We start from the raw sequence: 14,178 nt of genomic DNA, 5'->3' as shown, positions 1-14,178 counted from the left end.
TGTGGTGTTTTGGAGACTTGCAACCTAAAAGCAGCTTTGTAGTATTTTTTACATTGAAATAAATATGCACATGTTAGAAAATAGTAGCTGTTACACTGAGCAAGCTAGTACCAGTAGATTCTTCAATAGCCTATAATCGTGTCGAAGATGCATTTAGGCTCAGTTCATGTGATAACTTTTCCTTCATGTTCAGAGTCAGTTGGACAGATGTGCAGTTTCACCAGCAAACCTGACCAAAAAAAAGATTAGCTTAAGCAACGTTCACATGTTTACAATTTTGCATTCAGGATATGCAGGGTGCAACTGGTGCATATTGCCAATATCAATATTCAATTTCTTTATGCATTCAAATATAAGGCAAAATCCAACTGGGGCAGAAGCGATGCTGAAAACTATTATTTTGGAACCAAGTAAATCTCACCTTACCCAGTGTGGGTAAAAACAAAAGTGTGTTTTGATTGAAGTGGTTGGCATGGAATTAGTAGTTGAGTAAACCAAAGGACAAGAATGATCAAATTGAAAAATGTTTATTTTCATTAAAAAAAAAATGAACATAAAAGCATAAACTGCAAATTACAGGATTGCTAAAAAAAAATTCAAACATTTCCAATCAAAAGAAGACAAACTGAAACAACAAAAGACTATACAATGCAACAATGTTAACACAGCTGGAGCAGTTATCGCCTCTTCTGGAAGATGTTTCCTCTTCCCATTCCACCACGTCCCCGGCCCCTTGCAGCCACTGCAACGAAAAAGAGAATACATATTACACAAAACGAACAAATACAAACCGCTCTGGTTTACTCATTTAGCACAGATAACCTATGAATAAATCCAAATAGGTAAGAGGTGGATAATATACTCATGTACTGTAAAATGCATTTAATTATCTCCGTATTAAAATGCTGTCTCAGTGGACCCATCAGAGTTGTTAATACAAATCGGTACAACTTAAAATACATATCTATAAGTACATTGACCTTAAACATAAGGGATTCAGTTCTGCAGCATAAAAAAAAGGGGTTAAATGTGTAAACTGTTGAAATTTGTAAAAGAGACACATGTATGAGGTAAGCTAAAAACCCAGCATTCTTGGAAAAGGTCGGGGAGGTACTGGTGCAAGAACTTTTCCTCACCTTGTGCTTTGAGAATAGCTGCCTTGCCCCTTCCTGCACCGGATCCCTGGTTCTTGTTTTTCATGCTCTTTAGCATGGGGGCATTTTTTAACATGTCAGGTAAGATCAGGAAGCGGATCTTGCTACCACGGATGTAGACTTGCTCCAACTGTGCCACCCGGCCATCACGATAAGTGACTGTTATGTTGGACATCTGTGGGCATAGAAACATGTAAATGCAAGTCATTAGACTTCAATGAAAAATACACAATTGCAACTATACATTTAAATCTAGACTACAGCTAAATAGTGCAGTGCTGGCATACGTCGAGCAACTGATTAACTACGCGCAGTTAAGGTCCAGCTAGCAGGATGGGCACCATGGCTCTAGCACAGATTGGAGCTTGAAAACATTGGATAAACTAGAAGTCCAGGAACAAGCTTTTAGGACACTCCAAATATATTATTTTTAAAATATTTATATGGTTGTGAAACACCAATAAATGACTCGTGTGTCTTGTTGAACACAATTCCAAATATTTTTGTTTAGAGTAATATACAATAAAGAAAATCATTTCAGCGAGATTGGCATCACTGTCTCTGCTTGAACAATAATCAGAAATATATCATTATATATTTGTAGCCAAATGGTTTATATTATATTAATTCAAATCATTTCAGCTCAAGTAGACTGTTAGGCAACAAAGCAGCATCACACTAGTCAAACAAGAGGGTAATTTTCCTGTATAGTAAGTAAATAATCACATTTATGGGCGTATACTTAAGAATCACATATATGATGAGATTATTTAAAGCCTTAGCTGTCACAATGTAAATTGAGTTGTGGGTATTAAGTCGGTTATTTATCTAATTCCAATGATGCAAGAACGAGCAAATACAGAAAAATGCCTCATAACACTTTGGGTATATCGGGCTGCAAGAATGACTATTTTCTATGATTACATTATTATTCAGCATTTCTTCTTTAGAACCAACCTGGCAGTTCATGTTGTCCTCAGCCTCGATCAGCTTGCCTCTGTACACCTCTCCCGTGTTGGTCTCGCAGGTCACGATGTGTCCCTCTGCCTCATGCAGGACTTTGATTGGTACTCCGATGGACATATTTCAACTGTCTTCCTGGAAGAAAAAGAAAAATGGTAGAAATGTTACAAAGGCATAAATTAGTCACAAACCTGTTTCAAAAACTATCTTTACTTCCAGATACTTTGAACTTACTTTTACTTGATTTGGTGTACTGTAAAACCATACATTTGGCCAGCCATTGTTTTTGTGTGAATCCATTATTTGCATTAGCACTCGCTGTGTTGCATTGTTACCGTTTACATTATAGCACCATGTCAGTCTAAAAAATGCTAATACTACTTGTACTATTGCAGTGAACTACCCTAAAGTTATCACAGGATGCAGTGATAGCTTGCTAACATTCCGGGGTGTTAACTATGACCAGTTTATTGTAGTAGAGATACTTAGCTTCTAGCTAAATTAGCCACATTAGCAAACGTTAGTCTTCAATGAATTAAACAACGCTAACGTAATCTTACAAAGGGTTAGCCCGAAATAATGTCTTTCTGACGTATTAAATAAAAACAAAACACGTTGCAATTGATTTCTAAATGTAAGATTAACAGTTGATTATTTATGGAAACACACTTCGGCAAAGTGGGGAAGCAATGTTAGCTACCTGAATGAATGAGCTATTATGTACAACACAGATAAACACTATTGTTAGGTAAACTAAGCAATAACGATACTCTGTTTGAAATGTTAAGTTGCTTACCTGTTTTCTTTCTTGAAATTTGATTTCTTTGTCGTAGTTATTTCTTCTTGGACGATACTGCAACGTGCGCTTGTAGCTTTTGCGTAGCTTTTGGAGCCTTTTCCGCCTACCCACAATGCAACATGGGGTCAATAAACTGCTTCCGGTGTCCTTGCGCGGTGCATTGTGGGATTAGATTGTTATGCTTTTTCTTCCTGATTATACATCCATGATTTGCACTGCTTTGTGTGGTGCTAAAGGAGAGACTGCCTTGTTTTGCATTGCTTTACACTTAGACTTTAATAATCAATAGGCGGGATAATGTTATTAATCAACTCAAGATAAAAAAAAAGAAATAATAAGTTATCATATTTAATATTTGCAGCTTTAATGTGTGTATTTATGTACATTCTTGGGTTATTTTGGCCAAGTTCATTTCATTCACTTTGTACTGTATAACATGTAGGCCAACCAGATGTATGTATGAATACAGTCTATCTATGGTATGTGTGTAGATATAAACATATGTATGCTAAGTGTGTGGTAAAACATGGTTATGTAGCCTACATTACAAATACTGTCTTGACCTTTAACGTGCTGTTGCTTGGAAAGTCCCATATAAACAGTATATTAAATCACATCTCTCCCCCTTGTGATCCCTCTTTAAGCTTTTTGTGTCACCGTGTATTATTATGTTGGTTGTTTTTTTAAATACAATTTAAAAAACTTGTCTCTCACTGAAATAAAGTCTATACCTTCATATTTACAGTGTACAGTCTTTACACTAGACATTATATAAATGTTCCCAGGTCTATGTCTCCACTCTATCACATTGAGAGATAACATAAAGAGAATCGTAAAACAAACGACCTTGTTTTTCTACTTAATTGTTTGTTCTTTATAAAACAGCTTGCCGATATTTTGCATGCCAATGTGATGCTTACAATACATTTGTTTAGTACTCAATGGCATACTATCAAGACGCCCACCTGATGGTTTCCAGTCAGGCTATCATGCCATACTTTACATGAAGGCTTGTGTGTGGACAAAAGCAAATGATGGAGCCAGTGAGGTAGCTTTGGCGGCTGCTATGGCATGTAGTTCACCTTTAACTGTGCCTTTTATATTTGTTTTTGTTAGTTATTGTGTTCACTCATCACCCATGACCACATCATTGTATAACCTTTATATCACGCTAATCAAAATAGAACACACAAAATAAAGCATGAAAGTGAAATGGCTTCATCCATTTGAATACCCCTGTGCATGACCACAAAGTATAATATACAACTGATATGCAAAGTTTTAAAATAAACAAACAGTACATGATCTAGATACATACCCTATGTGTTTATTCCTGGAGACATGTCTCCGGGCATGTAAATGTAGCTAAATGCAGGTCTTTCCCACAATGGCTTTGTAATGAGGACTGGGAAAGCATAATGGCATAATAAAATACATCATGAAATGACCCTTCATTTGATTTCCATTGCATTAGGGTCATTGACTGGCGTCAGCCGCCGGGCTACTCTGTAAACACCTCTTGCTGATTCGCTGAGTCATCTGCGGTCATGTGTATGTACTTTACGTTAGTGTGTGTGTGCATGTGTGTGAGTAGCCACACTACTGGCATATGGAGTGATAATTGAAAAGATCAAACAAGCCTTTATTTTGGGTGTTCGGTTTACATGACGCATATGTCAAGAAGTTGTTGAAGCAGCATCTTGTTGCCTGGCAGTTATCAAATCACTGATCAAACTAGCAACACCAAATGTTCTGTAGCTATCAAGCACACTGCGGAATTACTTTTAAACAGATCGTTAAACAAGAGATGATGCACACTTTCAAACAATCTTATTGTTTACCCCAAGTTGTCTTTGAGGGTTGAGTTGTATGGTTCCTTCAGACCATTACTTACAGCTGTTAGAAGGACATACTATAGAGCTTCATCTTTAACAGTCTGTTGAACACATAGCCGGTATCTTCTAGAGAAGAATTGTCCTCAGCTGATGAAAAAGTGTGCTAATTAGTATTTAAGAGTCAGTGTTTTATTTTCAGATGAATAACACAATACAGATGACCATTACAAAAGTGACTTGATGAAACAAATACAATTCAAAGTTTTAAATGTTTATTGTCTAATGAAAATATAAATGCAAGATACAGTACAGTTGAAAAAGCATTTGGCTTAGAAAAAGAGCACATATGTTATTGTACTGCATGTCATTATGTCTCAAAATTGGTTGAATATAAAGAGTAAGTGGGCAACAAAAAGAGAGCAACAGATGCTTACAGTTACTGTGGGTTTTATTGAGGCTTTATTCATCCTTTTTCATTTTGTTATGTTTTCAGACTTGTATAGGTTTTATGGCATATACAAATATTTAAAGAGGTCATATCATTATACCATTTGCACATATTGGTTCCTGGAATTATTACACTCAACCTGTGAAATAATACACCCTAGTGGGCGGACTGCCTAGATCTGAAAACATAGGATTCAAGAAACCATTCAGATTTAGCTCCCATGGGTTCTTTACCTGCAGGTCAGTCAGAGGAGACTGGGCTCATTCGGTAAAACAGAGCATTTCAGACAGAGTATATTCACAAAGACAGTTGGAGATATATTAAGTGTTTTTTGAACATTTAGGCATGTAAACATGTTCTATTAGAAAACCAAAGTATGACATGAGCATAATATGTCCCCTTTAAAGGTGGGGTAGGTAATTTTGGAGAAACCAGCTCGAGATCGCTAGAATTTGAAAATACACAGCCGGAAAAAATCTGCCACTTCCTTACAGAGCCCCTCCTCCAACACACACGAACGCGCACATGACCAATGAGGGCACGAGATAAGTTTGTGCACAGATGGAAGGCTGACAGGCAGGTAGGCCATCCAGTTATTTTAGCCGGGCCGACTAAAATGATTGGTCGTGCTTTTTACAGCACTACGGCTTCCACAGATGACATTTTTTCATGGATTTTTTGTCAAAGCACTTAAAATATTCATTGCTATCTGGATGTTAAGAGCATTCCATGGAATATAACAAAAAGTGTATCTCGAGCCGGTTTCTCAAACTTACCTAGCCCACCTTTAAATACCTAAATATCTATGTCATGAGACTTTTGTGAGCTCTGTTGAATGTTCAAAGTCAGATTGTTTAAGGGAAAAAGCCTGAACATTTACAAAAGTAATGCAATTTTCACTGTCTTTCACCTCCAAAACATCTGTTGTTCCCTTCAAATAGGAGACCAACTGGACTCCATCCTGAGCAGCAAAGCCACCTGGTAGGTGGCTACCCTTCACATGCTGTCCGTTAGGTATGTAACTACCTGGTGCAGTGTCTAAATTTGATGTCCAATGGCAAGAGGCTTCATGAGTTGCTTTTGGTGTAGATCGCTCAGGACTGGAGTCCAGGACGTAACTATTCACTACGGTGCCACTGGATGAACCCTCTTTGCTGGTACGGGAAGAAGTCCGCCGCCTGAAACTGCTTTTCCCAACACTTCTGCCATCACCACAATCGTTCACAAACCCACGTCCATCCCTCTGCCCGAGGATTTGCTGGTACAGGATCCTTCGAAAGGTCTGCCTGAACTCCCGTATGCGATACGCGTAGATGAAGGGATTCACCACAGAGTTAGCATGGGAAAGGATGATGGCGATGTTCATTACCCAGATATGTACGCGCCCACAGTCCTGACACAGGTGGTTGAAACAGTTGATGATGTGCAGCGGGAGCCAACACAATGCGAACAAACCGACAATGATAGCCAACGATTTGGCTGCGTGAACTTCCTTCTGCAGGGTGGAACGAGATGAGCTCGACGATGAAGTTATAACTCCAGGAGCGGGCGTGTGTGCGACTTTGAGACACATCAGTCGGAGCTGGCGTCGAGCAGCCATGAAGATATGGGCATAGATGACCAGCATGACCAACAGGGGCACCAGCACACAGCCGAAGAAATTGAAATAGACCATGTAGTCCAGGGTAACCACTCCTTCAAACAGGCACTCGGTCAAACCTTCAGGGCAGATTTTGCTGCTGGTTGGGGCGGTTGTGTTCAAACCTGTAAAACAAAGAGCAATGGGAATTAAATGTCAGTTTTATCTTATATAATGTCAAACAAATCAGTAAAATTGCATGCTTTAGGACGACAAAAATGCCAGATACATTTCTTTTAATTGTTAGTACTGAAATGAATTTGAGCTTTATATCAAGAAATACAAATCAAATGCATCCTTCCATTTTCCCCAAGGAGCGTTTTAACATCTTTTTTCAACCTCACTTTGAAAATGGTTGTTCCAGGAATTGGAAGTTGACACTAAAAGCAGGGATTGTTGGGAGATGTGTTTATTTTGGCGAACTGTTTCCCATAATTCAGATTTTCTGGCTTTTAACAACTGACAAAGAAACAAAACATAGACCAGCCTCAACAAACCATTACACCTACTCAGAAACCATTGAAGCATGTAACAGATGCCACATTTATGTTATTTCTACAGGCTTAGGGTTAAGTCAGGTTTACATTTGGAGAACAAATAAACTCCCACCTGTGTTCCAGCCCAGCATTGGTGTCAGGCCGATGCCCACTGAGAGGACCCAGCACAATGCGATGATGCCCTTTGCCCTCTGCCCTGTCACCAGGCTGTTGTACCTAAATGGTTGAGCAGAGCAGAATGACACATTAGGTGTTTTATCTAATCGCTTTGTGATAGTATCCCTGTGTGGCAAAGTCAATATTTGGTGATTTGAATGAACACTGGCATCACTGGCTTTTAAATACACTGTAAGCACTTACAGCAATCTAACCAGCTCCTCTCCAGTACTTTTGTCTGCATTTTAAAGACACATGAAATTACTAAATCCATTTTGATTGAGGCTTTTATGCCAGTATATATTCTCATTTCTATCCATGCTAAAAGGTGAAGAAGTGAAACAGTGCTGCATGTTGCTGCATGACTTTTGACATCTTGTACTGTAAGTGTGCAATAAAGGGCATTTCCTTCCTCTAACGTCATTTACCGGCACAAGTATTTCTCCTCTAAGTTCACACATTAAGACAAAACGCTGTTGTTTTCTTCAGTGTAGTCATATACTGTAAGGGATTCTGAACAATGCAGTGAAATACAAACATGACGTTTAATAATAGCACATGATTTACAGTACCAACTTGGGCGAAATAATGAGGACATTTATTTTACTATGAGGTCGCTGATAAGATTATGTCAACAAAAATATACAATAGCTTCATATTATAATAATTAAGTTAGCCTTTTCTGACACGAGGACATAAACATTTTAGATAAATAATTCAGATGTCACTTAAAGTGGACCTATCATGCTATATTTAAATGATATATTGTAGGGCCATACCTATATAAGGTATATTTATACGTTTCTGTTTTCAAAATACCAAACAGATCATGATTTTAAGCCATGCCTCATTTCGCTCTATTTGCTGTTCTCCAGCACTGTTTTTGCAGGGGGCTGATTCTGTGAGCTGCAGCTGACCACGCCCCCCTGCAGGAGAGGGGAGCGGCTCTGAACAGCTGCTGGGCTGTCAGAAGAGGGGGAGAAAAATAGATCTCCGTCTTCCGTGTTTTATTATAGCCTATTATTATATAGAGTCGTTATTCATTTGTTTTAAAGCTCAATAAATAACAAAGAAGACCTTTGACCGGCACTTTTCTAATTTTGTCCGGAAGATTTAAACTTTAACGGACATCTTGACCGACGAAAGAAACTGAAACTAAAACTCTGCCGCACGGTCCCCTCGTTCCTTGGAAGAGGCGGAGAGGTGGGTGTTTGTCATCTGCTGGTGGACTAACCGGAGAGAATTACAGTGCTTGCCTTGACGGGGAGGGATTGCATTGAATTAAAGCAGCGGGAGCAAACGCTTGCCTCGGGGAGGGACAAAAAAAGCCACAGCGGAGAATAAACAGAAGGGTAACCATGGTAACTATGGGCGGGAAGTCTTCTTCGCTGCTTTTGTGGCAGACTACAGCGCCACTTACAGGCCTGGCATATGTACTACAGCGTCTCCAGCGCTTTCGAGCGGCAATGGCCGGCCGTGGCCCAACCCCACATTCCCCTGATAGGTGGAGAGTTAGTCCAATAGCCGTAGCGCCACCGTCCTGACGTCAGGACAGTGTTCAAATCTGGATCAGTTTTTATCAGATCCGTTGCAGCCCCTTTTTTAGAGATTTGGGTATGGAGGAAAATAGAGAGGGTTGTGTTTTCTGACACTTGGTGAGTTCCCTGGAACACCGGGGACACATATTCATGTATAAAAGATGTACAAAAGTGCATTTTGCATGATAGGTCCCCTTTAAGCATTCATTCAGCATCATTGAGCTATTAATACCCAGAAACTGGACCTGCTTTTAAGAAAATCCAGCTTTTAAATATTACATTTTTGCTTCATCCTCAGGTTGTCAGGCACTTTTAAAGACAGTGTTGGCAGCATTGATTCATTCAGACACAGGCAATGCACACATTTGAGTGGAGGAATACAAATTGAGAATCAACACGAATAACCATAGTATTCCTGGTAACAACATCCCCTCACCTACAGCCATTGTCCCATGTGACTGAGATTTTTCACGGCCAGGATGGCGGCCAGCAGGCTATATTAAGCCCCTAAAAACTCTGATGAATTATTAGCTCTCTGGTCCTTGGTGCCAGCCAGGGGTTGTGGCACCAGCTCGAGCAAACAAACACGCGCAGAGGCCGTTATGCAACTTGCTGCTTATGCAAATGTGTCACCTGCTGTGGCTTAAAGCTTGAAAAATCCTCTCATGGCAGGAGTAAAGAATACAACTGTGACTAAACAACAGTGGCTTTGGTTAAAACAGCTCAACAACAACTTAATGGTATGTAAAAATGCCAGAAATGTATGTGCTTTGTTAAAATGAATGAGACCGTTTTAAAGAGATATCATTCAAATGGTGTTGATTTACATGAAAATGTCTTTAGAAGATGTTATCCCTTGAACAGCACACAAACAGTAACCTAATACATCCTGTGGAGGCATACATCTATGTCTGCACACAGCCGGCCACATTAGCTGTAATGTAATAATATCTTTCTATAATTGAATGTGCTTTGCTACAGTGCATTTGTAATTTGGACGCTTGTCACGTTTAATGGTTTACCCACACTCCTCTGACTTGTGTGTAAAGGGCATTGTGTTGAAATGAATACAGCTAAATCATATCTTTCTAAACAAAATTCAGCTCTATCATTAAGTCCCAGAAATGTGAACAGTCTGAAGAGATATTTGGTGAAAGTGACAGTGTGGAAAACCGTATTTGTTTCAGTTGATGTGACCTTTTTGTTTCCTCTCACCTGAGTGGGTTCTTGATAGCGATGTAGCGGTCGACGGCGATGGCCAGCAGGCTGAAGATGGAGCTCTGGGTGAGGATGAGGACGAAGCAAGCGATGAACAGGCAGCCAAAGAAGTTTGCACAGAAGCCGGTACTAATGTGGGATTGCAAAAAAACATGTTAAAAACCAGTAAATTGGCACAATTGGATTTAAGTCATAATTATAATTTAAATGAAACAGCAAGCAGTACCTTATAGTGATAGCGAAGGGGATTGCCAGCAGCCCCACAGCAATATCAGCCACTGCCAGTGACACCACAAAGAAGTTGGTGATGCTCTGCAGATTGGAGTTGAGGCAGACTGCCCAGCAGACCAGCACGTTTCCCGCCACAGACAATAAGGCGATCACCAGCTCCAGGCCGATATAGACCAGCTGGTCATTCTCCGGCATGGTTGTTTTTTCTTATTATTTGCTTTCCTTGCGTTTTCATTCCACAAACTCAGCTGCTGTGATTTGTTTTTAGACAAAAAACCACCTTGCCAAACCCCATGGTACGACTTGAGGAAAGAGTGATACTGTCAAGAGAGGACAGCCAAGGCAGGAAGTTGCCACCACAAACATGACACCTGACATAATGTTTACTGTAACTCAGTCTGTGAGTCTTCCTATTTCTCTCTGCAGCCGTCTTCACCTCCTTTGTGTTCGGCTTGGTAAACCTTGCCTCAGACGGCGGCAGAATGTTGAAGAGGAAGGGTCTGGGAGGTTAGCCCGATGGCTGCCAAGTTAAGAACACTGGTCTGGAGAGTGAGAGAGAGAGAACACAATCTCAGTCATCTGGCCTGTACAAACAGATTGCAGCCTACCACACAGGTCCGAAAAGCAATCTATCTCTGGAAGACAGGCGTGCAGTTTGTTTCCATACAGGGCCAAAGCAGACAGTTCAACAATGCACCTTTTATTTCAAGAAAAGTTTCCCGAAACCCTGCCACACACTGACCATTCCTGTCAATGACATGCTTTCCTCCAGAATCACTGATAATACCACAGATTAAACCACCTATACATTTCAGAGCCATTGTACCAACACTTGAACACTTTGTTGGGCTATCATCACTGCATTTATGTCAACCTCTACAAAGGGAGTCTGAGAGAAATGCAAGCCAAGTTATTCACTTATGAATAATGGGGTATAGCTCAGGGGGGAAGACAGACGTGTTACCAGATCACGTGAGAAATTAACCAAGGCTGCATTGATACTACACTAGTGCAGTATTATGGATTTTCCCTATAGCAGTTCGAATCTATATTTGTATCAAAACAAGGAAGTAAATTGAAGGATTTGTGTTGTTGCCAGTTGCCTGTGGTTTCAGATTAGCGAAATACCAGGGGGATTAGTGTATTTATAAAATGTCTCTGGGAAAAATGCTTAATTTTGTTGTGCTTTTATGCAATTTCTTCTATTTGTTTGACATTTTCTTAAAACTCAATACAAACAGAACGGGTTAGCCTATAATACAAGCATCACCATGTATACAATATGCTGCTGTACATCATTGTACTCAAGACCAATGGCACAAGTTTCTTCCTCTTGTTGGAAACGTGAACACGTATATAAACCCTGAAATGAGGCAAGCGCACAAAGCAGACATATGTTCAAAGTAAACTTGGTGACATTGGGGACAAGAATAATTTGTTGATATGGACTAGTTCCTGGCACAGCGATTGACATTAGATTAGATAGGGTTCAACAACAATGAATGCACGCCACACAAATTATTCTCTGACAACGGAGGGAAATCTGTCACGAGCGATGCTGGGACCTGTTTTTCAGGGCCTTGCATTAGCATGTCTCTGCCACTGTATCATAAATGAATCCAAAGATGAATGTGACACTGATGAGCGTAATCTCATAACAGAATGACTAATCAATCTGACCAGCTTTAGCATTCATGTACTGTGGGATATTCTTGGAGCTGATGAAGATGCTCACTGAGCCTCAATCTAATATTCAACATCTAGTGCGTGTCAAAAAATGTCATCCACATCTTGGACAAAATGGGCGTAGCTTTGTATAAGAAAAAGCTGTGATTATAATTTTTATATTGACGACGTTTCAGCTCAGTTCACTTCAGTTATTGGGGAATTCCCCATTGAGTAATATTAAACTATGAAGTGTATGGAAATCCACATCTAACCAAAGTGTGGGTTATTTCTTTAGATTCCATATTGAATCATCAATCTTCCTATCTGTTGAGGTTCAGGATTGTACCTGATTAGAAAGACATATTATTTCTCGAATAAACTGGCTATTATTGTACTGTATATGAAAAAAGATCGGTAAATGACCTCACACGACCTCATAGTCATAGGAAATATAAAGACACATTGCCATAGAGTTGAAAATATGAAGAAAACTGAAAACATGTAGATTAGCTTTCCTTCCACACAGTGTGCTTCCACTAATCTTGCTGTGTTGTTCTCACATAGTTTTGTATTAGCTCTACAGCTATGATCCTGATTGGCAGTACGTCGGACCAAAGTTGTGCTTTTTCTCTATTGTTTAAACTTTCTCACAAGCCAAAGGAATTTAAAAAAACAAGCTTCATGCAGCATTTCTAGAAAGCTATAACACCCAACCATTTAAAACCTCAAGCTGCTGCAAAACTTGCAAAATAGAAGAAAGTGGTAAAATAAAACAAGAACTTACATAGCTTTTCCCATAGTTTATAGGCTACATCTGATTCTTCTTGTTTAACCTTCATCCAGTTGTCTGCTTTAATGAAAAACGACTCTCCTTTATTATGATCAGGGCTAAATGTGCATTAAGGCTTGGAGGAAGTGATAAGAACATGCACATCCTGCTAGAGGCTGATCTGTCTCTGCCATGTCAATCAATGCACCAGCTCCACCAAAGGCATAGGAAAACAAAATGAAAAGCTGCTATGTTATTATTGGCAACGGTTCTGTGTTTATAACTAATGAGGGAGGCCCACACATCATTGTTGTGACAAAGATAGATACACACACTTTCATAATTACAGCTATTCACACAAAGTACTGGGTTGATGCAATATCAGCTACATTGATTTGACTTGAACCATCTAATTCTTAAATGTATTGCTATGAAAAACTCCACAACCTAGACACATTGAAATCTTCCATGGTTAGAATAACCAATAGTTGCTTATGTTCAATTAATAAACACAATCTTCGCGCATTGGTTATGGAAAAAAGCACCTGGTCAATGTAACTACTCTTCTTAGACATCATCTGACACACATTTAAAACATAGCCTGAACAAGCAGAAAACATTTCTTACCTTTAAGAGTGGAAATAAGAAGTCTTTCCTCCTAATCAACGTGTATAAGAACACAATAGGCGGATACCTTTACCCCAGAAACTTAAATGGAAAGTGACAGACACGGAATGAAAAATGAATACGTTGTAAATCCTGTGATATGTGACTGCTGCTGATGTTCGGTGGTTCAGGGGAAGTTCTGAAGGTGAGCCGCACACACGCTGCAATACAATAGAAGCGCTTGCCTCTTTCTCTCTCCTGCGCGCGCGCGTGTGTGTGTGTGTATCGGTGTGTATCTGTGGGTGTGTTGAGGAGGGTGTCTTGTGGTGAATAGTGACGTATGAACGGCTGGAAAGTGAAAGAGGCCGAGGAAATTAAATAAAAATAAGATACCGTCAAAATAGGTGGAATAAAAGTACAAACATTTTTCTATGATAAGTTTCACATTAAACATGTGTTACAAAACGCGAAAGAAACCCCAGGAGAAAGCCAATTCTGAGTCCACGTGCACACCCTCAAAACCACGCCCATTTTTGGTTTGTTGTAAATGAGGCTGTGCGTTAAAGTCAAATACACAGACAAATGTGAGGATTGTATTGTTTGAATGCTTCATGGTTATTTGCCTTAATACATTGTAAATTATGTATTCAGAGACCT

At 39.6% G+C, this 14,178-nt stretch overlaps 2 protein-coding genes across 2 annotated transcripts; both read right to left on the bottom strand.

Moving 5' to 3' along the window:
* Positions 1-511: 511 nt before the first annotated feature.
* On the bottom strand, positions 512-3,055 carry snrpd3l (small nuclear ribonucleoprotein D3 polypeptide, like). Its single transcript, XM_034122724.1, has 4 exons — positions 2,914-3,055; positions 2,112-2,252; positions 1,137-1,329; positions 512-742 (listed from the first exon to the last, which is right to left on the bottom strand). Exons 2-4 carry the CDS (start codon positions 2,235-2,237, stop codon positions 678-680), a joined length of 384 nt encoding a protein of 127 aa, XP_033978615.1. The 5' UTR covers positions 2,238-2,252; positions 2,914-3,055; the 3' UTR covers positions 512-677.
* A 2,856-nt stretch (positions 3,056-5,911) lies between these two features.
* Positions 5,912-13,767, bottom strand: adora2ab (adenosine A2a receptor b). The gene is made up of 5 exons (XM_034122660.1): positions 13,543-13,767; positions 10,474-11,020; positions 10,245-10,376; positions 7,448-7,551; positions 5,912-6,963 (listed from the first exon to the last, which is right to left on the bottom strand). Exons 2-5 carry the CDS (start codon positions 10,671-10,673, stop codon positions 6,008-6,010), a joined length of 1,392 nt encoding a protein of 463 aa, XP_033978551.1. The 5' UTR covers positions 10,674-11,020; positions 13,543-13,767; the 3' UTR covers positions 5,912-6,007.
* Positions 13,768-14,178: the final 411 nt, after the last annotated feature.

Source organism: Trematomus bernacchii, unplaced genomic scaffold (genome assembly GCF_902827165.1).
Source record: "Trematomus bernacchii unplaced genomic scaffold, fTreBer1.1, whole genome shotgun sequence".
NCBI classification, from domain to species: Eukaryota; Metazoa; Chordata; class Actinopteri; order Perciformes; family Nototheniidae; genus Trematomus; species Trematomus bernacchii.
This window is presented reverse-complemented; position numbering and strand designations above follow the sequence as displayed.